Source organism: Rousettus aegyptiacus, unplaced genomic scaffold (genome assembly GCF_014176215.1).
Source record: "Rousettus aegyptiacus isolate mRouAeg1 unplaced genomic scaffold, mRouAeg1.p scaffold_m13_p_6, whole genome shotgun sequence".
Taxonomy (NCBI): domain Eukaryota; kingdom Metazoa; phylum Chordata; class Mammalia; order Chiroptera; family Pteropodidae; genus Rousettus; species Rousettus aegyptiacus.
Window position 1 is genome coordinate 97,702,569 of NW_023416309.1, and position 27,815 is coordinate 97,730,383.

General features: G+C 52.1%; 3 protein-coding genes across 7 annotated transcripts; 2 read left to right on the plus strand and 1 right to left on the minus strand.

Moving 5' to 3' along the window:
• The first annotated feature begins 1,133 nt into the window (after positions 1–1,133).
• Positions 1,134–2,524, plus strand: LOC107520682 (titin-cap). Its single transcript, XM_016164731.2, has 2 exons — positions 1,134–1,478; positions 1,697–2,524. The coding sequence occupies exons 1-2, from the start codon at positions 1,369–1,371 to the stop codon at positions 2,088–2,090; spliced, it is 504 nt and encodes a 167-aa protein (XP_016020217.1). The 5' UTR covers positions 1,134–1,368; the 3' UTR covers positions 2,091–2,524.
• Positions 2,525–4,334: 1,810 nt separating this feature from the next.
• On the plus strand, positions 4,335–6,065 carry PNMT (phenylethanolamine N-methyltransferase). Its single transcript, XM_016164800.2, has 3 exons — positions 4,335–4,554; positions 5,130–5,337; positions 5,468–6,065. The coding sequence occupies exons 1-3, from the start codon at positions 4,353–4,355 to the stop codon at positions 5,907–5,909; spliced, it is 852 nt and encodes a 283-aa protein (XP_016020286.1). The 5' UTR covers positions 4,335–4,352; the 3' UTR covers positions 5,910–6,065.
• Positions 6,066–6,598: 533 nt separating this feature from the next.
• PGAP3 (post-GPI attachment to proteins phospholipase 3) lies at positions 6,599–20,501 on the minus strand. Of its 5 annotated transcripts, none has more exons than XM_036223284.1 (8): positions 19,808–20,100; positions 18,495–18,592; positions 17,539–17,691; positions 10,096–10,158; positions 9,429–9,490; positions 8,931–8,980; positions 8,459–8,660; positions 6,599–8,279 (listed from the first exon to the last, which is right to left on the minus strand). In XM_036223284.1, exons 1-8 carry the CDS (start codon positions 19,986–19,988, stop codon positions 8,216–8,218), a joined length of 873 nt encoding a protein of 290 aa, XP_036079177.1. In that variant the 5' UTR covers positions 19,989–20,100; the 3' UTR covers positions 6,599–8,215. The 5 variants fall into 5 exon arrangements, with proteins under 5 accessions (XP_036079177.1, XP_016020283.1, XP_016020285.1 ...); XM_016164797.2 differs by having other exon boundaries at positions 8,931–9,067; positions 19,808–20,092; XM_016164799.2 differs by lacking the exon at positions 17,539–17,691 and having other exon boundaries at positions 8,931–9,067; positions 19,808–20,498.
• Between the last annotated feature and the right edge of the window lie 7,314 nt (positions 20,502–27,815).

Here is a 27,815-nt window from a genome sequence, read left to right on the forward strand (position 1 = left end):
CTCCCAGGCAAGGGCCAGGGTATTGCCCTCTTCCCTCCCCACCTGCAAGCTTCCAAAGGAGTTGACTTGCTTAGAACCAAGGGAGCCCATCTAGGTCCTGTGCTGGTGTGTGCCCCTGGGCAAACCTACATCTTAGTCTCCATTTCCTACTCCGTAAAAATGGGAGACTCATTATGTCATAGGGTTATGAGATTAAAAGATACTAAGAGTTGGGTATAGTGCCTCAGTAATCAAAGGCACGTGGTCTGCCCCAGTTGGGTGCCCACAGACCTTGCCAGCTGCTGGGTGCTTTATCCATTTGGCGATGCCCTTGTTTCTCCCTCCCCTCCTCCACCCCATGCCTTCCACCCTATGTGCCAGCTTTTTGCACCATGAATTGCTGTTCTTGGGTGCTGGGCTGTCCCAGCAGCCATCCTCCCATCTTGGTCCCCATGAACAAGAGCCAGGCCCCTCCCAGGTAACACGCTGAGCTGGCAGCCCTAGAGCTCTGGTCAGGCCTTTGTGACCAGAAAGTGGGGAAAATGTAACCCAGGAAGGGACAGATACTGCTCATAGTCACACCTACTTGTGGCTGACAGGCTAGAGCCAGGTCTGCTGGCTGCCACTCATCAGAGCCCCTGGATGGCCATCTCACCCTGTTTCACCCCACTTGGGGTATTGAGAGTAGAGCTGGGGGCCACTCCAATACCTACTCCCTCCACTCTGGCCCGACTTGGGAGACCACTTGTCTGACCACTGGCCACCGGGAAGGACCATACCTGGCAAAGGTTTGTGCCTAGGCTCCCCAGTGTGGAGTGAACTGCCATTTTCCCTGCTGGTGCGTTGGTCAGGAGCCAGGCCTTCGGACGTGATTGCATTGTCCATTCCTGTCATGGGGCATAGTCCAGAGATGTGCCCTTGAACCCAGGGAGAGAAGAGCAGTGGAGTGCGGGGGCCACCTGCCTAGTACAGAGCCCAGAGGGGCCTCCGATCCTGCACTTTCCTGCTCTGTTTACAGACAAGCCACTGTCCTCCCTGGGTGAGGGGGAAGGGGTGGGGCAGAGGGCAGGTGCCAAGGTGGCACGAGGCTGGGCATGTGCCTGGTCTCAGACAGTGTCTAAGGAGTATCAGACACCTGGAAGTGTCACTCTCAGGACCCCTGCCCCCACTGCAGTATCTTGGATTTCTTCCGAAGCTGACCGCCAACCTGGAACCAGCCAGAGTCCAGGTACCCCAACCCCTGCCCTGGGCCCAGAGTCCCCCATCAGAGTCTTGGCTCTGCTTTTAGCATCTGACGCCAGAGGGGCTGAAAATAGCCCCTGGAGGAGGGGGAGGAGGGGGCTATTTAAAGGGCCTGGGAGGAGAGGAGATGAGGGGGTAAAGCTGATCATGGCCACTTCAGAGCTGAGCTGCCAGGTGTCTGAGGAAAACTGTGAGCGCAGAGAGGCCTTCTGGGCTGAGTGGAAGGATCTGACATTGTCCACGCGGCCTGAGGAGGGGTGAGTGCTGGGGTCTCTCCTCTCCTCCCTAGAGCACCCTCCCTGAGTCTTATGAAGCCAGAGCACAAAGTTTCTCGGGGCGGGGGCGAGGAGAGTGCCCACTTGGGAGAGTGAAATGGAGTCACCCCTCCTGCATCCAGGGGTTCTCCCCCACCCAGCTTATGACTAGAGGGCAACAAGTTTCAGGAGCTCAGTGCCCCCTTCTTTCTCCTCCCCAGTTGCTCCCTGCATGAGGAGGATACCCAGCGGCATGAGACCTACCACCAGCAAGGACAGTGCCAGGCGCTGGTGCAGCGTTCCCCCTGGTTGGTGATGCGTATGGGCATCCTTGGCCGCGGGCTGCAGGAGTACCAGCTACCCTACCAGCGGGTGCTGCCGCTGCCCATCTTCACCCCCACCAAAATGGGTGCTGCCAAGGAGGAGCGCGAGGATACCCCCATCCAGCTGCGGGAGCTGCTGGCGCTGGAGACGGCCCTGGGTGGGCAGTGCATGGAGCGCCAGGACGTGGCAGAGATCACCAAGCAGCTGCCCCCTGTGGTGCCTGTGAGCAAGCCAGGCACCCTTCGTCGCTCTCTGTCCCGCTCCATGTCCCAGGAAGCACAGAGAGGCTGAGAGGGACTGTGACTCGGGCTCCACTGTGCCTGCTTTGGGCTAGGCCCTTCCTGGCTAGGGCCATGGAGGGGACCTGCTGGCCATGGATGCTTTGTAGTTTGCCCAGAGTTGGGGGCTAGAGGAGGAGGGAGCCAGAGGCCAGGGTGCCTGGGTCCGCTGAGTTCCCAAAGGGAGCAAAGATAGTGAACACAGCTAAGTACCCACAGCCCCAGGAGAAGGGACAAAAGATGCTGGTAAGGGTGAGAAGTCCCTGAAAGCGGTAACCTGGTCCAGATTTCAGCTTCAGAGAAGGACAAGAAGTGTACAGGGATCTGGAATGTTCTGGGAAGGAAGCTTGGAGAAAGCAGGAGGGAGGGGGAAGTGAAGAGGGCAGAGGCAGGGTGGAACCCCCAGCACCCCCGTTAGCGCTGCAATAAATGCTCAATCATGTACCAGTTCCGTGTCCTTCCTTGTGGTTGTGGTGGCCAGCCCATTGGTGTCACCCCCCCCCCATGCCCACTTCTGGGAACAGGCCCTGTATCGGAGCCAAATATGGCAGAGCTAGTAGGTATACCCCATGTTTGGGCTGAGGGAAGGAACAGAGCTGTAAATAGGGTGGCTATCCAGTCCCCCTTCCGTACCCTGACTCTGCTGTGCAGTCCTGGCCTTCATGTCCAGTCCCCTGGCACTGGGCAGTGCGCAGGAGGCCAGCTGGCATCCAGGGTTTGTTTAAATAATCTCATGGAGAATATGGAGGGAGCTGGCACCAGGACTGTCCTTGGCTGTGCCTCAGGGTGTGGATGGAGTCAGTAACCCTCAAGGCTGACCTGCCTCTCAGTTCTGAATCCAGACAGAATCAGTCCTTGGCTGGGGCCAGGTGCTCCACCCTCCCTCTCCTGGGAGCCCAGGGTGGGTTGTCGGGGTTGTTGGTGGGGGGGTGGGGTGGGGAGGTCAGGCTCTTGTCTGTGACCCCCTGCAGCTGTTATAGTGACTCAAGTTCCAATCTGGCTGCCTGGCCGAACAAGGAGACACTTTCCCCTTGGGATAAGGGAGGCTGGATGGAGGTGTACAGAGGAGGCCAGGGGCCCATCCTGGCAGGAGCTGGTAGCCTACCCAGGACAGAGAGGTACTGGGCTGACCAGGAAGACCAGGGAGATGATCTGTCGCATTCATTTCATATTTGAGGGGATAAGAGGAGACCCTGGTATCTGACACCCTGGTGGTACCTGAAGCACCAAGCAGGACCAGTAGGCATGGCCGGGCCCACTCCCCTAGTGGGTGCTGGAGTGTAGGCTGGGAAAAAAGAGGGGTCAGGAATCCCAGACCAGCGACCCCGAATCCCTTGGGGCCCAAAGGCTGAGACTACGCCTTTTAGTGGCCCTGGCAGCGCAGAAAATGTGCCCTGTGCCCCCCCACCCTCACCTGGGTCCCGCGCTCCCGACCCGACGTGGCTGGAACATCCCGAGTTGTCCGTCCTCAGCAGCCCCCAGATAAGCGGCTCAGAGCCCGCAGGGAACCCAGAGAAGGTCTCGCTGTTCCACTTGCTAAGTACATTAGGCCCTCGCGCCTTCCCTATCGCTGCTGCCATCGAATGGGCGGGAGGAGCTCTGCTGTGGGGCCCCGGGGCGACCGGGCGACCGGGGCGCAGGCCAGAACGGACTGTCCTTTCTGCAGTGGGAATGGGTAGGGGGCATTGGAGGACAGGGGTAGGAGAAGGGGAGTTGGGGTGACCTTGCTCAGTAGAGAGGTAAATGTTGGACGACAAGGTGTCCGAGAGAAAGGGAGCCCGGCGTGGGGGCTGGGCCTTGGAAGGGGGGCTGTGGGAGTTGGGGACTGGGGACAGGGCTAGTTCGAACTCTGGCAAAAGAGAAGGGATGGCATGCTGGGCCACAGGGGGTCATGGCTGCGGAAGCTGGAGAAGAGCGACGGGAGGAGCTCGGGGCCGGTGGGGCCGGGCATCTAAGGATAATGGGCCTGGGAAGCTGAGGTGCGGGGCTCGGGAGCGGGACTTGAAGCAGGCCAGGTGAGGCAAAGGGTAGAGGGCAGCGGGAGCAACTGTGCAACACGGGCGGGAACATGTTCCCGCGGCGGCCGCCCACACCCGCGTGTGTGTTTTGCTGGGACACTAAACGAGATGGATGAGGTGGGGGAGACGCAGCGCGTGGCCCGGGGCTGGTACGCTCTCGGCCGCCGCCTCCGCAGCTCAGGGGTCGGGGCGGGGGTCCGGCCGCAGATAAAGGGGCAGCGAGGCGAGCGGGGGACAGAGCGGGCAGCGGCAGCAGCATGAGCACGGCAGACCCTAGTCACGCGGCGGGAGCAACCCCTGACTCGCACCCGGGCCGGGCGGCGGTCGCCTCGGCTTACCAGCGCTTCGAGCCCCGCGCCTACCTCCGCAACAACTATGCTCCCCCGCGAGGGGACCTGAGCAGCCCTGACGGCGTCGGGCCTTGGAAGCTGCGCTGCTTGGCGCAGACCTTCGCCACTGGTGAGCGCATGGGAACCGAGGCGCCCAGGACGTCATCAGGGAGCTAAAGGGGTGCGTGAGAGAGCCAGATGGGGACCAAGAAGCAGAGATAGGTAGTTAAGAGATGAAAATAAAAGGGGAAGAGGAGCAATATCCTTCAGGTGAGGGGCAGAGGAGAGAGACAGCTGGAGAGGGCTGGGGAGGGGAGAATGCTCAGAATTGGCGAATACTCAGAATTGAGAGGTGAGGTGGGGGATGAAAAGAGACTCAGAAAAAGAAATGGCGACAGAAATTGGGGAGGAGTGAGAGACAACTGAGAGAAACTGCCCGGCACCGGAGGATTCCCCCATTTAATCCTCACTGGTAGGTGTGGTTTTATAGATGTGGAACCTGAGTTTCAGAGTTAAGCTCCTTTGCTGGGCGAAGTCCGTGGATGTTGGAACCAGAACTCAGACCTTGGTTAGTCCTATTCCAGAGCCAATGCTTTTTCAAGATAGACACAGGAGGAGAAGCAGTTAAGGGAGAAGTAACTGAGGTGGGGGAGGGGGCACCTGGACAGGCCTGGCACCAGGACCTCCTTCTTCTGCCCCACCCAGGTGAGGTGTCTGGACGCACCCTCATCGACATTGGTTCAGGCCCCACCATATACCAGCTGCTTAGCGCCTGTACCCACTTTGAGGACATCACCATGACAGACTTCCTGGAGGCGAACCGCCAAGAGCTGGGGCTCTGGTTGCGGGAGGAAGCTGGGGCCTTCGATTGGAGTGTGTACAGCCGGCACGTCTGCCTCATTGAGGGCAGGGGGTAAGGGCTAGGGGATGAGGGTTGGACAGGGGGCCTCCCATACAATGGCTGATGGGGGGAGGGTAACAGAGGATTGAGTGTGGGGCTGTTCTGAGCCCTGGTCCTGATGCCACCTTCTGCCCCTGCACAGTGAGTCCTGGCAGGAGAAAGAGCACCAGCTTCGAGCCAGGGTGAAGAGGGTCCTGCCCATTGATGTGCACCAGCCCCAGCCCCTGGGTACTGGGAGCCTGGCTCCCCTGCCTGCTGATGCCCTAGTCTCTGCCTTCTGCCTAGAGGCAGTGAGCCCAGATCTTGCCAGCTTCCAGCGGGCCCTGGACCATATCACCACACTGCTGAGGCCTGGGGGGCACCTCCTCCTCATTGGGGCCCTGGAAGAGTCATGGTACCTGGCTGGGGAAGTCAGGCTGGTAGTGGTGCCAGTGTGTGAGGAAGAGGTGAGGGAGGCCCTGGTGCACAGCGGCTACGAGGTGCGGGACCTGCGCACCTACACCATGCCTGCCCATCTTCGGACAGGCGTAGATGATGTCAAGGGCATCTTCTTTGCCTGGGCCCAGAAGAAGGTCGGGGTGTGATGCCCCAGTGCACCCAGTGCCAGCAGCCCTCATCCACCCATATTCCCTATTATCTGAGGTGGCACCTAATAAAGAAATGTCTCTGCTGCTGAGTGTCAGTGCTTTCTGTGGCTCTCCTGGGACGAATCAAGGACCAAGAGCTTGCTCTTGTGTTGTGAGGATGTGGGAAGGCATCAACCCTAGCCCTTTTTTCCAGAAGCTTCCATGAACGTAGGTTTCTGTACCACTCATTCTTCCCAAACTAAGGAAGGCCTAGGTCAGAAGGACCTCAGTCAGCATCTACTGTGTGTCAGGTACCTACCAAGTCCATTTGGTCCTCACACTCAGCAGCAGGTCCCGTTATCCTGTTTGCAGATGAAGTTCAGAAAGGTTCGGGCCAGAAGAGGAGCACAGGGGTAGAATTAAGAGACTGAGTGGAAATTGAAGGGGGCGGGGTTACAATCTAGGCACAAACAAAAGCCCAGAAAAGTGAGAGGGGAAGAACGGCACCGGCGCTCTCCCCTAGCTCCCCCTAAGCTGAACTGGAGTTCCGCTCGGCTCTGCTGTTGCTCTGTATCTGGTCCCTGCCACCCTCACACCCACATACGTACGTGGAGACCCTATCCATCTGCTGCCTCTAGCCAGCGCTGCCTTCTCCTTCCTTCCAGCCCACCATACTCACACAAATGAGCTGAACAAACAAGGGTAGATGAGGTTGGAAATTGGTTTATTAAAAATGTCTTTTGCTACCCTCCAACCTTAAAATATTTCTCAGTATCAAAAGAAATTAACACAGGCCACACAAGTCCTTTCAGTTGGAGTCTTAGCATAGTGCCCCTACCCCAGGGAGGGACAATGGAGCAGGGAAAGAGCAAGAATCTGGACGTCCTGTGCCAATCACAGGGAATGCCTTGGGATGGAAAGTTTCTGGAGCTCCACATTTATCCCAGAGCTGCCAGCAACTGGCAGGATCACCTTTACCAGGGGGCGAGCACAGCATGGCTGCCGCCTGCCTCTGGGAAGGCTGGAAACCAGACCCGGCCACAAGCCTTTTCCCCTCCTCACTCAGATTGCCCCTCCCCTTCCCCCAGGGTCCAGGCTGTGGCAAAGGGGCTTAGTAGGCAGGGCACTGGGGTGAGGGAGAAGACAGGGAGGCTGGAGGGGCCGGGAGAATGCCCATTTTCCCTCTTCCTTCTGCCTCCCAAGTTGCTCGTTCTGGAAGGTGATCTTGACTTGTGTAAGGGCCCTATGTGGTTTGCAAAGGGGGCGGTGGGCAACAGACAGAAACACATATACACACATACAGCCTGGACACCCATACCCCCAGACAGATCTGGGGGATACTCTGGCTTTCTGCCTGGCCTGGGGCTTTGTAGAGTTGGTGCTCAAAAAATGGTTGGTGATTGTGACCTGATTCTCATCCTGCTCCAAAATTCCCTGTATGGTATACTCACCTGCACTCATACTCAGTCTATGTATACTCCCCTAACTTATACTAACCCCCACTCCAACACACACACTTTAAAACCACTCTCCATACTGTACCAGGCCAGAGCCCAAACACACTGTCCTACCCAGCATCCCACACACCCCAGGCCTGTGCTCACCACCCTATCATCTACACACTTGGTCTGATCCACGCTCTTTTACAAACTTGTGTGTAGGTTCCCAACCAGAACACCAACACAGGGGCCAGGGGCACTCTTGTCCTGCGCTCTCTGGGGTCCTGGCTCAAAATGGGGAGTGTGATGAGGCCGCCTAGGGGTTTGGCCAAGGCCATAGTCAGGGGAAACTGCTCCTTAACCCCAACAGCTTGGTCCCTCAAGAACCCAGGAGGGAAACGCCACCTGCCTTGAAACATGGGCAGCCAAAGAGCAAGTGTCTAGTGCCACCTAGTGGTCCCTGGAGGAGGGCATGGGGGTAACGAAAGGTCCCTGAACGCTTAGTACCTAGTCTCCCAGCTAGCCGGAGGGCTAGGGGAACCACCTAGGCAGTGAGGGGATGAGGAGGCAGCTGACAGAGAGGCAGAGGCAGCTCTCCTCTCAGTGGCTAAGAACACAGCTCCACTCCAGTTCAGCTCAGGAACCAGAGGGGCTACCCGTTCTCTATCCCTAGATGCTCAGAGGCCAGGCCCTAACAGATGCCAAGACCAGTGAGAACCATGTGGGGGTGAGCAATGGGCAGGTGACATGATTCTGGGCCCACACCCTTCATGTCTAAGTTCAAGATGCAAAAGGGAAAAAATAAATCATCTCAAGGACTGGAGAGAGGAGAGCCAGCAGGGAGGGGGCAGAATTCCCAATAGGGCAGTCCTGCTCCCAGGGCCTTCAGTCTATCTTGAACTTGGCCTTTGATTCCTTCAGCAGGTACAGGCTGTCATCTTCCAGAAAGCTGTGAGCAGAGGAAGACGCTCACTGAGGCCTACCTCTGAGAGCGCCCTCTAGGGGTAGGGTGTGGGTGAATGTAGGCAAGCTGGTAGGGGGCAAAGTGGCAGGGAATTCAGTTGGCCATGTGGAGCAGGTGAGGAAGGGCATAAGGAAGGAGAGCGCTGGGCAGGGAGTAGTACCCACCTGAAAAAGAGGACATGGACAGGGATGGTGCTGATGTGCCAGATGGCGTGGGCATCCAAGACCCAGAAGAGAGGCGGGAAGTCCAGGAGTTCCAGCAGGGACAGCCCCTGCAGCAGCAGGACCACCACCATGCACTTGTGCACGTGAGGCAGACGCCAATTCCACAGGCACCAAGCCAGCCACCACAACACGTTCACCAGGCCTAGGGTGGTGGAGGTAGGGAGATGCTCACTCCCTGGACCTCCTTCTACCCCACAAAGCCTCCCCTATTCCTATGCTCTTTGATCCCAGGACCACCTCAGACTCTCCTCCCGGCCCCCCACCTCCTACCCCAAATCTTTCCCCTTCCTCTAGCCCAAGGGTCTCTCTAGAACCTTCTTCTCCAAGAATAGCATCAACCCCAAACTTCCGCCACTCCAAACCAGCAGTTTTGCATTTGGTCCAGCTCCCCAGGGTTCCAGCCCCATCTCACCGATAGCCACATTAGCCATCAGGTTGTAGCCATAGTCGAAGCGGATGAGACTGAGGTAGGAGACATGCGCGGTCAGCATGAGCAGCAGGAGAGCCCGGAAAGCACTGGCCACAGTTGGGCGTTGCAGCCCCACGGTCCTGCGTCACCATCCAAAGCTGCTCAGATGGAGGGTGGCCCATCCCCGGAACAGAATTCCCTAAAGCATCCCCTCATCCCAACATCATCAGTACCTGGAAGCCACTGCCCCCTCCCCCACCAAAATAGGCATGCTAGGCAGGCTTCCAATCCTCCAGGGGCCTGGGACCAAGTGCTACATCTCTTTGGAAAAAGCCAGGGCCCCTAGTCTGACCCCAGAGTTCCCATCCAGTCCTCAGGGTTCTGTGTGTGTTGAGGGACTGGGGAAAAAGGCCCTGGAGACAGCAGCCCTGGGGAAGGGCTGTGTGATCCCTTTCTGCCCCCAGGGCCTGATTTTGCCCCTGCAGCAGCCAAGGTGCTCACCTGACACAGCACAGATAGATTGAGTGTAGGATGACGGTGGAGGCACAGAAGTAGTCCATTTTCTGAGGACAGGGAGAGCTGGATGAGGGGCCAGTGTGAGGGGAGTAGGAGGTGGACAAGGCTTCATGGAGGGTAGGGCCCAGTGAGGACCCACCAGGGTCGGGGGCAAGGAGAGGTGGCAGAAACACAGCCGGAGTCCAAGCCCTGTAGTCAGTGGGGTCTGTGTCTTATGTCCCTTCTGCCCATTGCTGTTTCACTCCTGAATTTAACAGACTGACCCTCGTATTTACATTCTACAATTTTTTAAAACTGTGCTCAAGCAGCAAAGCTTTAGTGGTATTAGTAGAGGGTACCTGCCAAGACTCCAGAGCATCAAAGCGTGCCCTAGAATTCAGAGCACAGTCTGGAGTTCCATAACTGTGGGCTCCAGTCCGACTGTACCCCTTTACTAGCTGGGTGATTCTGGCAAGTGATTTCGCCATTCCAAGGCTCAGCTGAAAAGAACCGATAATCACACCTACCTCACAAGGGTTAAGTGAGGCTCAAGTGCAACTAACAAGTTTAAGATGCCCAGCACAGAGCGAATGCTCCCTGAACGGAGTCAGCATGAGACCTAAGGGCCAGCTCTGCCCCATCCCTCCCCTCCCCAGGCAGGAGGGGTGCTCACCTCTGTGAGGTCGGTGTCCCTGGTGTGGAAGACTGTGGACCAGAACCAAGCATTGAGAGAGACCTGAGGAGGAAGGTAGCTGGTGAGTGTGGCACCCCAAAGTGGGGGAGACCCCCCCACCGGGCTCGTAACTGTCTCACTTTTGGAAAAGAGCTCTTTGAGCAGAGAAATGCATTTCCCCTTGCTCCTGGAGCCCACTAAACAAACCCATGCCCCTCTATTCCCACCCAGCCCAGCTCCCTCAGGCTCAGCTTCCTACCACCCTGAACCTCCAAAGTGGGTGGGAGGCTTGAAGCTTCCCCAGGTTTCTGGCCTGCCTGGGAACCAGTCCAGGCAAAGTCAAGTTCCCCGGTTACTCAATTGTTAAAGACAACAGCTACTGGGGGGGCCTTGCCTCCTTCCCCAACTGGCAGGTGATGACAGCCCCACCCGGGCCAGGGGAGCCAGTGACCTCAGCCTCTGGGGGCGGGAATGAAGTGGGTGGGGTGGAGGGGCTTGAGCCAGCTTGGGGTGTGTCCCGAGCAAGCAAGCAAGGGAGGGAGATCAAGCAGATCCCACTGGGGCCAAGTCTCGGAGGAGGCTGGCCAACTGAGCCCAGCTTCCTTCTGGCTGGGCCGGCCCAACCCGCCAGACCAGTGGCTGCTGCTCAGAGCTCAGGGAGAAGCAGAGAAGCCGGACTGGAGGAGCTGGGGTGGGCAAGGGCCCAGGGGAACTGTTGAGGACTTTTTCCTGGAAATTAACTGTAAGGAGAGAGTACATATTATCTTGTGGGAGTTGGTGCTGGCACTTTTTCAGAGATTGCTATATCAAAGGCAAAGGCCAAAATTACTGAAAGGAGGGTGGGCTGGGGTAGAGATACACACATGGGCTGGGAGGAAGTGCTGGAAACCAGTGACAACCAGTCTAAGGAAAAAAACAGCCTGCCTGGATGCCCTGGAGGTAGGGAGGGATGCGCTACAGTGGGGCAACCCTTTAAGAGACAGGAAAAGGCCAGGAGCTGCTAACTTGGGTCCAACATGCCAGGAAAACTATCTGCACAGGGGACTGAGGAAGCACGGCGGGAAGCCACTGTCCATCCAGTATTGCAGCAAGAAGCTCAGACTGCAGGAGGAGTTCCCTCATGGAGGCCTGAAGGGGCCTCTGAGAGAATGGGAAGGGAAATGCAAAGGGGGCCGGCAGGGCTCTCATAGCAAAGCTAGTCAGCCCTGGAAGTCTCTGGAGGCTCCTGGGACAAGCCTATCTGGCCTGGGCCCTGGGTGAGGGTGAGTCTTGTATTTATGCTCCCCGTGAGCTAGACAAAGGCCTGAGGACAAACCAGGGGCTGGTCTACATGCTCCTTCATCCCTTTCTAGGCTTGATGTCAGGTGATTATTCCAGGTCAGGTTGCTCCCTCCTTTGACGACCACCATCCTGTCCTCTGCCCCTTCCCCAGAGACAATAATGGAGGCATGGTCTGGAGGCTTGAAAATAGGACAGAATAGGGTGGTTTCTTGGACACTGCTCCCACGAAGCGTGATGCTCAGGGTCAGCATGAGGGAGAGAGGCAGGCTGGAGATGAGACCCAGGTGATCACATGGGCCAGGTCTCCTAGGCAGCCAGGAACAGGGACCTCCCTGGGGAGGAGAATGGCCCCGGAGCCAGTGACAGAGGGAGGAGGGGAACCCAGCAGGAACTGGAAGCCAGCCAGTCCTCCTTGTCACCAGGCAGGAAGGGGGAAGTGACAAAAAGACTGAGCTAAGTGGCAGTTGGAACACTGAAAGCAGGGGTGCGGTGTACAGGGCCAGGGCTTAGCTGTAAAGTACAGGGGTGGGGGCTATTTGCCCCCTGTTCAATGTTTCTATACTACTGAAAAGTCCCTTCTACTCTGGGGAGTGGCCCATTATGGAGGGATCCTTTTCTGACTCTCTCCCCCGACTTGGAAGATAGTGTCATTAAGAATGCAGGCCCTAGGGCCAGACTACAGAATGCAGGCCCTAGGGCTCGAGTCCCAGTTCTGCATTTCCTGTGTGTCCTTGGGCAAGTTACTTAGCCTTGCTGTGCTTCAGTTTTCTCATCTGTAAAAAGTGAATAACCATAGTGTTGATAAGGATTTAAGGAATAATACAGATACAGGGTACTGCCCAGGGCCCAGGATAGGATAAAACATTAGGTGTTATTTCTCCCCACCTTGTTGACCAGCATAGGACCCTCACAGCTCTCCACAGACCTGAGAGGCCGAGGGAGCCTCCCACTCTTCCTGCAGGCCAAGGAAGTCTAGGTGGAGAAGGGGTGGTCTCCCCACAGCTGCCCAGGTCCACCCCATAGTTCCAGGCTATGGGCAGAATGTCCAAAGCATTCACAATGAGATGGACCCTGGGTTCAAGTTCTGCCTCAGCCCCTAAATAGCTGTGTGATTTTGGGCAAATAACAGTGTCTCTGGGCCTCAGTTGCCTCACCTACAAAACAAGGTTAATAACAGTGCCCACTGCACACGAGGATCCTGAGGATGATGTCTGTGAAATGCCTGGCACAAAGAAACCATTCAACGAATGGGGGCTGTTACAGCTGCCTGGTACACAGTAGGTACCTCATAAATACCCGTTTTCTTCATCATGTCCAACAGACTGACCCCCCACCTGATCCCCACCTTCCTCTTCTTCAAGAGTCACAGTGTTGCAGGTCAAACCATGGGGCCCAAAGGTGTCTCAGTCCCGGAATGTGGACACCTCAGCTATAGGAAGAGCCCCGTCCTCCTGGCTCCTGAGCCATTATCCCCCCGGGATGCACTTAAGAGATACTAGTTCTCTTCACTCAGCTTATGATCAAGACTCGAGCGGACATAGGGAGGTGGAAGGAAGACACAAGTGCATGGCTGCTCTTGGACTCTTCAGCCATGCTTGAGAAGAGTGGGGAGGGGGGAGATGGGGTAACTAGCCAATCAGATGGGCCAGGAGGAAGATGGGCTGGCCCAGCAGGCTCCAAGAACTTCTTGTAAACACTGAAGACAGGGGGAGACCAGGAACAGGGTGCCGACCAGGGTAGAAATGGAGGGGGACAGGGAAGGCTGGGTGGAGGGAGAGCTGGAGGCTGTTTCAGTCTGTTGGAAAATAAGAAAATTGAGACAAAAATATCACAGTCGTGAAACTGGTTGGATGCCAAGTGAGCCAGATCTGTCAGGAATTCGACCCCAGCGCTAAGCCCCAGTGCTCAGGGCTGTCATTGACACCATGGAGGTGGGGACAAGTGGGTCTTTAAATAGCTCAGTGTCTCAGCAGTGGGGGAGGCAGAATGTTAAATATGATGCCTGCTGCCATCCTGGGCACCCCCAACCAGAGGCCGCGGTGTCTCATCCCCTGCCTCACACGGGGCAAATCTGCCCTAGTTCACCCCCTGAGAGAGAAGAGGGGAAGAGGTGGATGGAGATGGGAGGATATGGGCTCTTTCCACCATCAAAAAGGATTCCTTGATTTCCTGTCATCGCCTGTATCACAGGCTCTTGCCTGACTGTCGGGAAGTCCTTCCTGAAATCTAACCATCATTCTGCTGCAGCTTCAACCTATCTCTTCCCATAGTTTCCTCAGCAGAGGTAGAGCATGGTCAGTCCCTTCCTCCGCAATCATCCTGCAGAGACGGTTTGGGCTTTATTGGCACGGTCAGGCTTTCACCTCTACCCCTGAGGACCTTTCCTTGTTGGATGAAGGGGCAGGGAACTAGTTTGGCCTCCTAGCTTTGGCAGAGAGCAAGGCCCTCAGTTCCATGAAGTCAAAGGTCTGTGGTGTACAGAGCACTGGCGGGTTCCTCCAAAGCCTGGCCACCACCCAGCCCAAGCTCAGGCCTAAATGTCAAGGCAGGAGCTGCCTTCTTATGCCAAAGTTTCATTAGTCCTGCTGGGGGCAGGGTTTCCTCACTTCCCAGAGAAAATGACTGAGGCAACCCCTCCACCCCAAGACCTAACCAAGAGCAGGTGAGGGATCTTTCTAACCCACCCCAACAGAAATCAGGAGCCCCACTGATCCGGAAGACCCAGGCCCAGACAAAGTCCACTGCCACACCCTCCGAAAAGGCAGGATCCCTCCCCCCTGCAAATACACACAGGAAAAAAGATCAAGTGTAAAATCCAAACGGGATCATCCAAGGGAGTGTGGATGCTAAGACTCTGTCTCTCAAGGGTCTAGTGGTAACATGAGGTGGTTCCATGTCCCAGGACACTATATCCTGTAGGGTGCCCTAAGACACTCTGGCCCCAGGTATCTGCCTTTTCCCACCTAACATCTTCTGCTCTGTCCCCGAGAGTCCTCGGATACCCCTGGGAAGTGTGACACCTCACCAAGAAGTAAAATGAGTAGATGACAGTGAGATGAAAGATCCAAAAATCAGGGAGATGAAGAGTCATGAAATGACCACTAACTTTTGGCACATGTCATGAAGACAAAGGCTGGGACCCTCAGAGGCTCTCTTAGACCCTCAAGTCTATCCAAGGAAGCTCTGAGCTTTGTTTAGAGAGTTCAGACAGGGCTGTCCTGTGCTCTCTGTTAGGGACAGGGATGAGGGGCTGAGATAAGCAGTGTCCCTGGAAGAACCCCAAGGGAAAGGGGACAGGTGTATCTTTCTCAGTTTCCTCATCTTTCCTGCTTTCTTAGCCAGGACTAAATTCCCTTCCCCGTGAGAGGTCTAAGTAGCAAGTGGTGACCATCTCACCCAGGCCGGATGTGACAGAATGTGTTGATGCCAGGTTCTTGCCTCTACAACAGTTCCTGTCCCACAGTCTAGCACTCAGGGCCCTCTCTGCTCTATCTTCTCTCTTTCTACTCCTCTTCACACAGCCATGCAATGGCCAGACTGACCTTCTCAGGTTGCCTGTTGAGGTCCCACACCTTCCAGCTTCCATACCTTTGCTCCTGCTATGGCCCCAGCCTGAAACGCTGGCATCCAACCTCCTTTCCCCCTATATGTACGTGTCCATGCCTGACCAGGCCTACAAGTTCCAGGGGAAGCCTCTCCTTCTCCCTGGGCGTCTATGACAGACTTTACAATGTGGTCTCCCCATGTCACGACTCCCAGGTTCTCGACCCAAGCCCTTCTTGGCTCTGCCTACACTTTGTCTCCTAGGCTGGCTGGATGTGTACCTCCCACTGGGCTCAGCTTCTGGGGCAGGGGCTTCAGCTCCCACAACTGCTAAGCCCTGTCTCTACCCACAACAAATGCTTGACGTTTGTCACAGTCTATGGAGACAATCCAGAAGAGGGGCTTAGTGCTCAGGCCCCGGCGTCAGACAGCCCTGGATGCCAACCTGTCTCCAGTATTCGCAAACTTGTTGGCTGTTAACTTTGGGCGAAATTTTGTTTTCCTTCTGAGACTTACTCAGAGCTCATAGTGGTATTAGAATTAAATGAGAAAATGTAGGCAAAGTTTGTAGGACAATTCCTGTCATGTGATTTATTCCATAATTCATAGCAATTATTAATATTTGTTGAATGAACAGTATTAGGGAGGATCGGCATTTCCCAGAGGTTTAACAGCTTCCTCTTTGCCCTACTTCTGATCCCCATCTCTCCAGTCCGGGGCTCAGCGTGGACTTCTCGGCACCCCTACACTATCAGTTTTCCTCTTCCTTGACTACCAGGCAGAATGCAGGAGAATGGCCTACTCTCTCCTTCCTGTCTTCTTCCTGCGGCTTCCCCAAACACACGATATCCTAGCTTTCCACCTACACCTTTGGCCACTCCTGTCCTCATTGCTGGCTCCTCCTCTATCCAGCCATTACATTTTAGGGTTCCTCAGGGCCCTGTCCTAGTCTCCTTCTCTTCTCATTGCCTAAGTTCTCCCTGGTGATCACATCCACACTCACAGCCTCTATCACTGTCTCACAAGTAAAAACGCGAGGGTCCTCTGATTCCTCTCTCCCCATCTATCCGACCACTGAGGCTGTTAGCACAGCCAGGATGGTAAGGGTGAGGACTCCGGAGCTAGATCCCTGGATTTGGACCCCGGCTCCTAGAGCAGATTACTTAACCTCCAATCCTGGTTTCCTCTTCTGTAAACTGGGGGTAATAATACTACCTACCTCATAAGCTTCTTATGGGATTAATAAGCTAATATTTATAAAATGCTTAGAATGGTGCTTGTCATACAGTAAGAGCTATGTATGTGTCTGTTAAAGAAATATTTTTAAAAAATTTAATGTCACTCCAAAACATAGCTCAAACACATTTCTCTTTAACTCCCCTTTCCAAGACCCACACCACCTCTTTAGTCTAGCTACTGTGCCCTGTGCTAAAACCACCGGCTAGGCCCCTGCATCCACTCGAGCCACTTCTAATCTGTTCTCTACAGTGCCCCGGGACTCTCCATGGGCTGGCCTCATCCACTGCCTACCAGTATCACACCCCACTCCCTGGCTTCCTAAGTGGCAAGCCTCCTGGCCATTCAGGTCCTCATATAACCTGAGCTCTCTCTTGCCTATGCGTATTTAGTCTTCTCCGTAGATGACTCCTTATCTCCCTGAATCCACCTAGGTAACATTCACCCACTATTCTGATCTTCTCTCACATGCCCCTTCCTTAGGGAAGCCTTCCCTGATTGCCCTGTACTGGTCTAGTCCCCTGTCGCATGGCCCTACGGCACCTCTCCACAACTGCACTTTCACATTCAATTGTGTGATTAGTACCAGAGAGCAGGGACTCATCTGTTTTTATATACTTTTGGATCTCCAGCACCCAGCGAAGGGCCTGGCACACAGTAGGTGCTCAATATATGAATGAGAGGCTGCTTTCATGGTGGGAAGGTGAGCGAGTGGGGACTGTTTCACTATGGCTTACACGGGTATTTCTGATCTAGAGACTTCCATGGCAACCTTTTACTCTCACACCCTGCCCAAGGTTGTCACAGTTCATATATGTATACAGTCCATGCTTCTCACACAATTCCCTACCCTGGATGCTGGCTCTTCTGACCAGTCACACTATAATGCTCAGAGCCCTCTCTAGATACTCAGATGAAACATATTTCAGCTTCTCCAGGGATGATCTAAGATCAGGCCGAGATTTAGATGGAGCGGTGCTTCCAGGCCTGAGCTAGTGTTGAGATTGCTTCAAATCCTCCAGAGAGGTTCTTGGAAAGACCCATGGCTCTAGTATGCTCCCCATCACCCATCTCCCTTCTGTGTCTGTAAATTGCCCTATGGAGTCTTTTAGTGGCTTCCTCCTTCAGGACAAGAACAATGTTTCTTTCATCTCTCCCTTCTTCCCAAACAGTCTGGCCTAGGGCTCTGTGAGAAAGGTAAGGCCCAATTTAGCACCTTCTCTGTTTCCTCTCCAATGCTGAAAACCCTGCAGCTGCAACTTTAACCCTGGAAAACAGAAGGGAAGCTCAGTGGATGGAAGCCCTATAAGGTAAGAGTGGGGATCTAAGAGTTCCCCCTTCCTAGATGAGGGTGTAAAGTAGGAATTCTGCCAGGTTACCTACCAAGGCGAAGGCCACACAGGTTGGGTACATAGGCGAGGAGGCTGGCACAGAAGTGCGGTAGCGACAGAGCATCACCAGGCTGGCCAGGCCATTGAGAAAAGAGGCCACGGCAGAAGCTGGCTCTTGGAAGAACAGGAACCGGGAGAAGGGCCACTGAAAAAGAAACACATGGAGGGCGCCTGAGGGGCAAGCGACCCTCAGCTGGCCCAGCCTACCTTTTCTTGACTTGCTGCATCAATAGTTCCCCAGCTGGTTCCTTAGCTCCGGACCCAGGCAAAGCCTTAGGTTCAGTCCCTCTTCGTGTCAGTGAGCTCCCCTCCAGTCCTTGGCTGAGGGTCATCCCTCTATCCTGGCCAGCACTCAGCACTGTAAGTCTGGTCTCCGGGAAGACCAGGTAGGCCAGTATAGATGGCTCTATATGGCCTAGGGGAAAAGCACAGACCTGCCATCCAGAAGACAAAGGTCCTAATCCCTCCTCTACCACTGAGAGCTCTCTGAACCTCAGTTTACTCTGTGACAAACTGGTGAGAATAATTCTTGTCAACCTCAACAGACTGGAACAAGATCATATTGGACCAAAAGGTGGGCACCAGCATACTGTGCCTTGCTGGGCAATTTGAGGGAGGATTGCTATTTTAATCCAGACACCAACAGAGAGGATTCTGTGGTGAGTCAGGGAATTTGTCCTTGCAGCAAGGTGGACATTCAGCCACCCTAAGAAGCCCAGCACCACTCTCAACGAGACCCCAAAGCCTCCTAGATATTGTCACTCCAAATCCAGAAACAGGACACATTGTTCACATCCGATTATAAGGAAACCATTAGATTTTGATTAGGTACCATCAGGTACCTGCCCCAAACACACACTCATCAGATTGTTTGGACAGTGTAGTCTAACTGGGGGGTACTTGACTTCTGTCACACTATCATCTACCTATCCTGACTCTCCAACTCACCTTGCCATGGAACTGAGGCACTCTGTGACCTTCCTGAAGGTAGAGGCCAACGGTGACCCACATACACTCATACTTACAGTCGTCCCAACAGGTCCAGCCTGAAACAGATAAATTGGTCTGGTGAAGCCCCCAGTACGAGAGGCACAGAGAGCGCATAAATGGAACCCAAACTCGAATGTAGGTCAAGAGGGCCTGCAGGTTGGTGAGAACCAGAAGAAATCTCAAAATTCTAGTTTCCCACTTGATGGATGAGAGATGATGGGACATACACATAAGGGAAAGGTGTGTGTGCGTTCTATGGGGTTGGGGGTGTACAGTGAGCAAATAAAAATAATTCTCTTCTTTCAACCAAGATAGGGATCTTGGCATCTGATGGGACTCCTCTATGGATAAGTGGGTTTATGTTTGCCCTTCCTAAACACAGGATTTGTTCTCACTCACCAAGAAGGAACCCTTGCTATCTTAGCCTCCTCCTAGAAAAATGAAGCCCAAATTCTTCAATTTGACTTTCTAACTTTATTTTCCAGTACTCTTTTTCATGCACCCTGCTCCCTGAGTAAACTAAGCCATTGGATGTGGCTACATCTGCCCAGGGCCTCCACTTTGTCTGTTCCCTCTGTCTGGATTGCAAAGAGACAGTAAAGATAACAAAGTTGTAGCCAAATAGGCCAGAACTGGAAACCTTACATTACCACTTACTGGCTGTGAGACTTTGGGCAGGGCACTTAACCTCTCTGAGTTTTCCCATCTGTAACATCAAAATCTGCATCAATGGACTACTGTGAAAATTAACTATTTTAACACCTGTCACACAGTAGATGCCCACTATGGCCACAGGTCCAAATTTACTGTATCCATCTAGAAGACCTTCCTTTTCAGAATGTTCCAAATGATCACTGCTCCCATCCCCTCAAAGCCAGAAACTATTCTTTCCTCCCCTCTACGCTCCTATTGCTTAATCTAAGGGTCCTTTAGGGCTCAAATCGTCCTCTATCTTGCACTTGAGAAGGGTAATGGCCCGTGGAGGCTGTGAGCCCTAAAGGGCAAGACCTGGTCTGATTTCAGTGCCGCTTTAGGGTCCTGTACCCAGGAGTATTAAATAAATAGCCGTTTGACTTAATAGATAAAAAGTAAATGAGAGCTTCTGGAAAAATAAAACTGGCTGATGAGGCTCTCATTACCCTGGGGCTCCACACACACTCACAACAGGCCCTGGGTAGGAAACTAAAGTTCAGAGATTACAAAGGGCTATTAGGGGGCACAAGGGGCGGGGGCCATGTCAAGGGGCGTGGTTCATAGAGGGCGGGGCTTACCTGCTAGACTCATGTAGATTGGCTGGCGGGAGCGGAAGTGCTTCAGTGCGCCCCCTGAGCAGTTCCGCTCCTCGCACAGGAACACGCAGTCGCGGTACACCGGCTCGCGGTCGCCCTGGGAGCCGCTGGCTAGCGCGGCTGCCCCAGCTAGCAGCATCAGCCGCGCCGTCCGCCCGGCCATCCCTTCACCCTGGCCCTCCGCAAGCGGAGGAGCTTTGGAGTCTTCACATCCGGAGTAACCGGAAGTGCCTTGCTTTCTGTATTCTCTCCGCTGACGTGCACTTCGTTTAAATAAAAAGTACCCGGATTTTTGTGGGCGCCTGCCCCGCCCCTTGTTTTACTGTCATCTCCTTATATAGCGGCGACGGGGTTGCGGAAAACGCCTGGTGGATTAAGGCGCAAAATAGTTTTTTTTCAACACTCATTTTTTCTTCCCGGTTTCTCTTTATTTGAGGTAGAGCTATTTTTCTGTCACTAGCTTTGTTGGTTTTCACTTCCTGAGTTACCTGGACCTGTCCACTCCTCTCCGTCTCTGGCACCACCCTGATTAAAGACATCATCATCTGTCGCCGAGACAACCGCAGCAGCCTCTTAACGAGTCGCCCTACCTCTACTTTTGCTCCCTCCAGTCCTCGGTCCATTAACAAAAATTCAAATTTGACAGGTCACTCTCCTTAAAATTCTTTACTGGCTCCCAATTAGGTCAGGATAAAATCCCACAAACCCTGCACGATTTGGCCCCTACCCATTGGTCTCCCTCATTCCCCTGCCCCCGACTTACCTCAAGGGGTCATGTCTCTCCAGCCTCGTGGCTTTGTCTTGTCTATATCACTCTTATTCTCACTTCTTTGTATTCTTCTAGTTTCAATTCAAACACCACTTTCTAAGGGTGGTAACACTTGGAGACTGATATAGCATACAGTGATCTATTTTCCTCAGGTAGGGTGAAGACTTCTGCTGTCTGGTTTACCCACTTTACTTCCATCCAGAACGAGTACAAATTTTGACTCCTGGTAGGCGCCGAGAATTTTTTTTTTTTTTTTTTTAATGAAAGAACAACGTAATTCAGAGTAAGACTTTGGGTGCCAAATCCAGAGCTGTCAAATCACCAGTATGATTCAAACCACGCCGAAATTTAGAGAGCTGGTAATATTTCAAAGAAAATTAAGAGAAGAACCTTTGGGAATAGGATATTTGCTTTAGCATCCGCCTTCCGGCACTACCACCAGCACACCCCACCCCCCCTCATTGAAGCACTTGTGGCTAAATGCATAATTAGTGCATGTAGATTAATGACTGTCTCTCCTCCTCCCCCATTCTCTCATCCCTGGTCAACTTTTCCTTTTAATCTTGGAGGGGTGGAATGAGCAGGAAGTACACAATTGGGTTCCGTTAGTTCACACATTAAGCAAACGTTTCCTGAGCCCTTAGCTCTAGCACAGGTGCCAGGCAAAGCACAGCTCATACTGTATTTTCTGTGAACGGTGCCTCTTTAATTGAAAAAAAAAAAAATGAATAGTGTTCCCTGATGTTGTGCACCAGTTGATACAGATTGGGAAGTTGAAATCAAACAAACTCTCAGCCCCTCAGGAGCTGACCAGAAACAATCGGGTGCTAATACTATTTTGCATCTGTTAGATCAGTCCTTTTATAATACATTATTTCAGTTTGTCCTTACTGTAACTCTGGGATGAATCTTTGAATGAAGAAATTTAGGATTAAAAAGAATGAGATACTGACAAAGCAGGAGTCTCCCTTTGAGAGAACTCTGAGGTAGAGATACGGCCCTTTTAAAACTTTCATATTTCCAGTTTTGGAGGTTTTATTCTATATTACATCAAACATATTAAAATGTGGCAATACCCCACATTAAATAAAATTTATAAATAACTATAGTTGAGTTGCTGTTAATAGTCAACATATTGTTGTATTATATACATTTAATAAAGTGCTCATTGATTTTTGTAGTTTCCCTGTATTTTGGAGCCGAATAGAAAATGAGTTCAAGACTCAAACATTTCATGCTTGAAAACTCATGCCTACATGCCTGATGAAGAAAACAATCCTGGGCTCAAAGTGGAGGGGGGCAGTGGAGACTTCTGTCATGTTATCTTGGTGGGAGATGGGGTGTTTTCTTTCTCGGAAATCTCTTGAGAGTTTTCTCTGCCAGCGCAACCCTACATCACTAGACAATTACTGAGCCTCTTCCTCTCCCCACTTTTCAGCCCAGATCCCCCTCTTCGCCAATGAGCCCTTAGCTTAATCAGCTTCCCAGTTTGTATTTGGTTTCATCTGTAAGTCACAGCCTGCAATCATAGATTCATTATCCAATTTAGATTTATTGAGCCCCACTGGTTGTCAGCCATTGCACTAGGAAAAATAAAGATGAATCAGAAATGGATCCCAGTTCAGGGAGGAGAAAGACAAAGCAAACAGTACAGTGTGCTGAAGGCTCGTAGGTAAACTGACCATATTCTTAGAACAAAAATTGAGAGGTGGTTTATAATGAGGGCCCCTTATTCATCAAATATTTATTGCAGTTTACCATGTGTGAGGCTCTAGAAACAGTGATGAACAAGGCACTGTCCTTCTCATGGTCAGAAGATGGAGACAGGAAATAAACAAGTATCAAGCAAAAGACTAAGATAATTTCACTGCTAATGTAAGAGCACATTGGTATGATCACTCCATAGGATAATTTAGCACCATCAAACTGTAAATTATTCATATCCCTTAGTCCGGCAATTTGCACAAACCCTGTAACCAGCAATTTCCCTATTACGTATACCTACACAAACTTTAGGTTTACCTACAGCAAGTGCAAAATGGTGTTAAGTACAAAGCTATTCATGGCAGCATTATTCATTATTTTCAATAGCAAAAGCTAAATGTAGAACAGTGTGTGTGTGTGTGTGTGTGTGTGTGTGTATACGTGTTACTTCATGTGAAGAAAAATAAGAGTGTATATTATGTTTGATATTTTCGAGAATATAACTAGAAAGATATAGAAGAAAGTGAAAATAGCTGCTTCTGGGGAGAAGTGAAACTGTCTGGGTGACAAAGAAGTGAGGGACAATTTTTATACTTGTACCCTTTAAATTGATACCATCTGTATATTATCAATTAAAAAACAAAGGAAAAATGTTAAAAGAACGATTTTATGTAGTCACAAGTTGAGTTATATAATTGGATAATGTAATAGTGAGGGAAGAGGGGTAAGGGAATGGGGAGGGAAAGATTACCTTGGGTGGTCAGAGAATGCCTTTTTGAGAAAGTAACCTTTGAGCTGAAACCTGCATGACCAGAAGGAACCAGCTCTGCTCACACCTTGGGGCAAATTGTTATAGGCTGAGAGAACAGCCAGAGCAAAGACCCTAAGGAAGAAACAAGCTTAGCATCTTTAAAAAACAAAAAAGAAGGTCAAGGTGAAAGGTTTAGGTAATGGGAAGCTATTAGAAGGTGTTTTAGCACTGGAGCAATTAAATGATCTGATTTTGGTTTAAAACATTTACTTTGGCTATTATGGGGATAAAAGGGAGTGAAACTGGAAGGGGACAAAAACATCACTGGGACATCAAAGGCTAATGCTTCCACAAAACTGTTAGCACCTTAGACTAGCTGGTGATTTTGTTGGGAAAAGCATAGATATCTTGGAAGAGGAGTTGATAGATCTTAACGAATGATTGGCTGTAAAGGGCAAGGAAAGAGGAAACAACGATGTGGATTTAATGAAGAAAATCATCTGAAACTATAATTGTCCTTCAAAATCAGGTCTTCATATTGCCATAGTTTCATGCTTCTGGAAGCTTCCTATTATTAGGGCCAGGGAAACTTTCCTCTTACTCTTTTAGTTCTTCTGGCTGGTCAAGTAATTCAAATGGCATACAGCAGATGAACAGCAGAAAATCAAATTTTAATATGGGCTCAAGGGGAATTCACATAAGCATAAAAATTCCGAAGACAATGGGCAAAATTAGGTACATGAGTCATTTGAACAAAGGAGAGGGAGGTAGGCAATTCATAGGTAGATAAAAAAGCAGTACATTTGGTAAATTCTTGTAGGGCCACCTAGAAACAATGGGACACAGAAGGGAATCTAGCAAACAGATTTTTGCTTGGATCATTCCCTTGGCCACCCTTAATTCCTATGTGCTAAGGTGATTATGTTAAAGTTCCCTTCCTGAAGCAGGATTTTCTTATCTGAATCTCTTTAGGCAGATGGGGTGGGGGGGGGAGCGGGCTTAAAACCTCTTCTTGAGTTTATTGGGCTTTGTTTTTGGCTTGAAACAATGCATGCTAGGGTGGCACATTTTGGGGAGACCTGCTCCTGACCCCCATACTGTTTTCCTCTTCCTCAAAACAAAAGTCAGAGGCAAGCCTGTCCTCCTTCACACCCCAGTGGTCTGTATCTCCAGCAACAAGGGGGATGAAGTAGTCACTGCCTCCCACACTAAATCTTACAACACTGTGACCAGGAACCATTTAATCCAACTCTCATATTTCAGAAGGCAAAATGAAGCCTTATATAAGGCCACACAGTCCAGCTACTGTCTAAGGAAAGACCCCCAAATAAACCAAGGGCACATGTTAAGCAGCCAGTACAAACATGCAGACAGCACAGGACACAAATACAAACCATGACAACCTTGTGTGCACAGGCCAGGATGGAAGCCACATGCACTTTATGTACATGCATTAAAGCCACGTGAGGCCAAGAACACAAAAGCACTTTCTGTCTTGGCAAAGCAGCCTAGAGAGATAGGCCTTGGGCCTGCATGCCCAAGATGGGGGTGAGAAGGCTGGAGGGAGATCAGCACGCAGAGTCAGCATGTCTAGCATGCCTGTCTGGGCTCTGCTCATGTCAATCTCACGGCTGGGGCTAACCCTAAGCCCAGGTAGTGACCTTTCAGTGGCTAGGTTGCAAGCGCTCTTAAAAGGCCACCTTTAGGAAGTACAGATTTTCTTATCAAAACCTTCCAAATTACTCTCCCGTGGCCCCAGGGAGGCCTGGTGCCTACTCTCTGGGGATTCCTTCCAAGTAGCTAATTCATAAAGGCACTTCCCCAGCAACCCTGGCCCCAGACGCCAGGCCCTGTGCGTTAGGCCCCAGTTTGCTGCTTGGACCTCGGACTGTGGACCGTATCCTCCCTTTTTGTTTGTTTTCAGTCCTCTGACCCAGGCTGGCTGTTAAGGTAGAGGGAGGAGACTCTGGTGCCAAAACACACACACACACACACACACACACACACACACACACAGTGTCCTATGCCCCCCAGTCTCAGTGGCTGGTCAATGATTGACTGGCATTTCACAGGCTGCTGGTTCCAGACCCCAGTCTGTTGACCCTTAGAGGTCATCTCCCTAAACCAGAGCCCCTTCCTGCCTCTTCAGTTCCAGTGATCACCTCCACTGCCCACAGGCCGGGTACCTGTCCCCCAAAGACCTTCTCGTGCAGTCATACATCTGTCCTGTGCACCTCCGTTGGCTCTCCTCTGTCCACAGTCATCCCTCTCCTCTGTAGCTGTAGTTTTCTCCCTCCCCAGGATCCTCAATGGACCTGCTGGCAAACTCTCAGGCTCCTCTAGCAACCATGTCCGGAGCCCAGCCGCCTTCCGCCCCCATTCGAGCCCCCCTCTCTCGCCCTCAGCCTTTGTCCCTCAGACATCCTCCTTGGCTCTCCTGCTAGGCCCCGCTGGAAAGGCAGTGGAGGGGAGAAGCGAATCAGCAGGCCCACCCCGGCCCCCCTTCCTCTCCTCTTGTCAAACACCAGACAAGGTTTTTCCCCCTTCCTTCCCGACTCTGAATGGGCTCATTCTCTCAGGGAGTCTCTGCCCCTCTTGAGCCTCCTCCCTGGGGCGTGAGTTCTGACCTCCGCTCCTCCCCAATCCCACTCCCGCTCGCTGGCTCCGCCCCCTCACGCCGCCCACGGGGACAGAGTATTGTCTCCAGTCCAGGTTCCCTTCTGGGATCCGGGAGGAATGCGGAGAGGGTGGGCTTGTCGAGGCAGGCGAGGCGCGAGGGTTTGGAAGAGCTGGAGGAGTGAAGGGGGGGGGGGGCGTGCAGAGGACATGAAAGGGAGCTGTGGGACCCGTAATTGGTTACCCAAATTTCTTGGAGAACCATCCTCTGGCTCCCCTGCAGGGGCCGGGAGGTGAGGGGTAGGTTCATGGCATCCTTGATTCTGGCTCTGGAGAGGAATAGATGAAGCCAAAGCCTCCTGCCTCAGTTTCCATTACCTGTGAACTTCAGACTTCCTCTTCTGCAAAATAGGGACAGATAACACCTGCCTCCTCTGGTGCCTTAGGACTCAGTGAGTTGAGGAGTGTGGTGGCTCTAGGACAGAGAATGTCACAGAGTAGGAGTCTGGTAAAGCAGGGGACCCCCACCCCCAGGCCGGAGACCAGTACCAGTCAGTGGCCTGTTAGGAACTGGGTGATACAGCAGGAGGTGAGCAACAGGAGAGCAGTGCTAGCCTGGCATCACCACCTCAGATCCACCTCAGATCGTCAGGCATTAGATTTTCACAGGAGCACCGGACTCTGATGCCAAAAAGGTTGGGGACCACTGCAATAAAGGATGGTACCACAGCGACTTTCCTGGCTGGATTAATTCTCTTAATTTAAGGGTAGGAGAGGGTGGGCCTGGGGGAGAAGGGACATTTCTAACCCTGACCCTAACACCCTGATTGTCTCTTAAAGGATGATTGCACACTGACCCAGGTACAAGCCCTCCATTGTGTGACTACCAAGTAAATGACTCTTGGAGCTAGGTCAGCATCTCCTCTCTCCAGAGGGCTGGGAGGCACCTTGATTAGGTTTTGGGCCATGTGATTGGGTGAGGGTAAGGGGCTGATTTTCCTGGCTATTTGACTTTTTCCTCATTAGCCCTGAAAGGGTCCTGGACAAATTGATTGACTTATTTGGGCCTCTGTTTCCTTGATGCTCACCCTTCATAACTCTTAACTTGAACACTTGATGCCCATACTAAAGAAAATAAGGATATTGATGACCATCCTGAAGGGCAGCTCAGCTGTGTCCTCATACATAGCAGTATTTCTTGAACGTTTGTGACTATGATTCAAGGAATAAATCCAACAGACCACATCACCAGGATGTACACACCTGTACCCACACTTACCCTTACTACATATGATGTGTGTGAATCTTTTCTAATCCATTCTATTTTTAAAAAACAAAACAAAAACTTGATTTTTGTCTTGATTATCTAATTGGTTTCATGATCAATCTTCTAATAGAACTTGACCTGCAGTTTGAACATCGCTGATTAGAACTGGAGGATTTACCGTGGTGTTGAGGAAAGAATAAGCTTCAGGCTCCTCATTTGCATGCGTGTGTCAAATTTTGTATTCATAACTTTGTATCTTTTATTTTTTTTTTCCCCGGAAAGAGATCCTCCAAATTTCATAAGCTTCAGGCCCTAGAAATCCTGGATCTGCCACAATATAACTAAACCCGAGACCTTTTATTGAACAACTACTATGTGCTAAGTACTGTGCTGAGTGCCTTAGCAGCATTGTCTCCTTTAACCCCTAGCGTAGAATGCCAGACACTAGTTTACAAGTGCACAACTGAAGTAGAGAGGCTCAGTCACTTGCCCGAGGTCACATAGCTAATGTGCCGCAGAGTAGAGATTTGAACTCAGGTCATTCTGATCCCAGAACACCATGTTCTCAACTCTGCGCAGCGCTCCCCCGCCCCCCAAAGCGCCTGCCTGTACCCATGCTAGGGAATATGGAAGCTGCTTAAGAAATGCTAGTGCCCTTCATTTTCCAATCCCCAGTAAGTGTTCTGAGCTCTTGAACATCACAGGCATGCTCTCGGCGAAGGCACTGCAACAAGGGTTGCTAGATTTGGCAAATAAAAATAGGGATGGTTGGTTAAATTTGAATTTCAGATAAACAACAAATGATATTTTCGTGTAAGTTGTCTGTCCCATGCAATATTTTGTTGGAATTTCCAACAACAACATGCCTTTCTACACTGGCACC

Bases quoted from the DNA above. Each gene is read 5' to 3' on its own strand.
- LOC107520682 (XM_016164731.2), top strand. From the start codon at position 1,369: ATGGCCACTTCAGAGCTGAGCTGCCAGGTGTCTGAGGAAAACTGTGAG. The intron at 1,479-1,696 runs GTGAGTGCTGGG...TCTCCTCCCCAG, and splicing joins TCCACGCGGCCTGAGGAGGG to TTGCTCCCTGCATGAGGAGG.
- PGAP3 (XM_016164792.2), bottom strand. From the start codon at position 18,863: ATGCCAAGATCCCTATCTTGGTTGAAAGAAGAGAATTATTTTTATTTG. The intron at 9,491-10,095 runs GTGAGCACCCCT...CCCTGTCCTCAG, and splicing joins GGGACACCGACCTCACAGAG to AAAATGGACTACTTCTGTGC. The intron at 8,661-8,930 runs GTGAGATGGGGC...CCACCACCCTAG, and splicing joins GATGGCTAATGTGGCTATCG to GCCTGGTGAACGTGTTGTGG.
- PNMT (XM_016164800.2), top strand. From the start codon at position 4,353: ATGAGCACGGCAGACCCTAGTCACGCGGCGGGAGCAACCCCTGACTCG. The intron at 4,555-5,129 runs GTGAGCGCATGG...TGCCCCACCCAG, and splicing joins GGCGCAGACCTTCGCCACTG to GTGAGGTGTCTGGACGCACC. The intron at 5,338-5,467 runs GTAAGGGCTAGG...GCCCCTGCACAG, and splicing joins TGCCTCATTGAGGGCAGGGG to TGAGTCCTGGCAGGAGAAAG.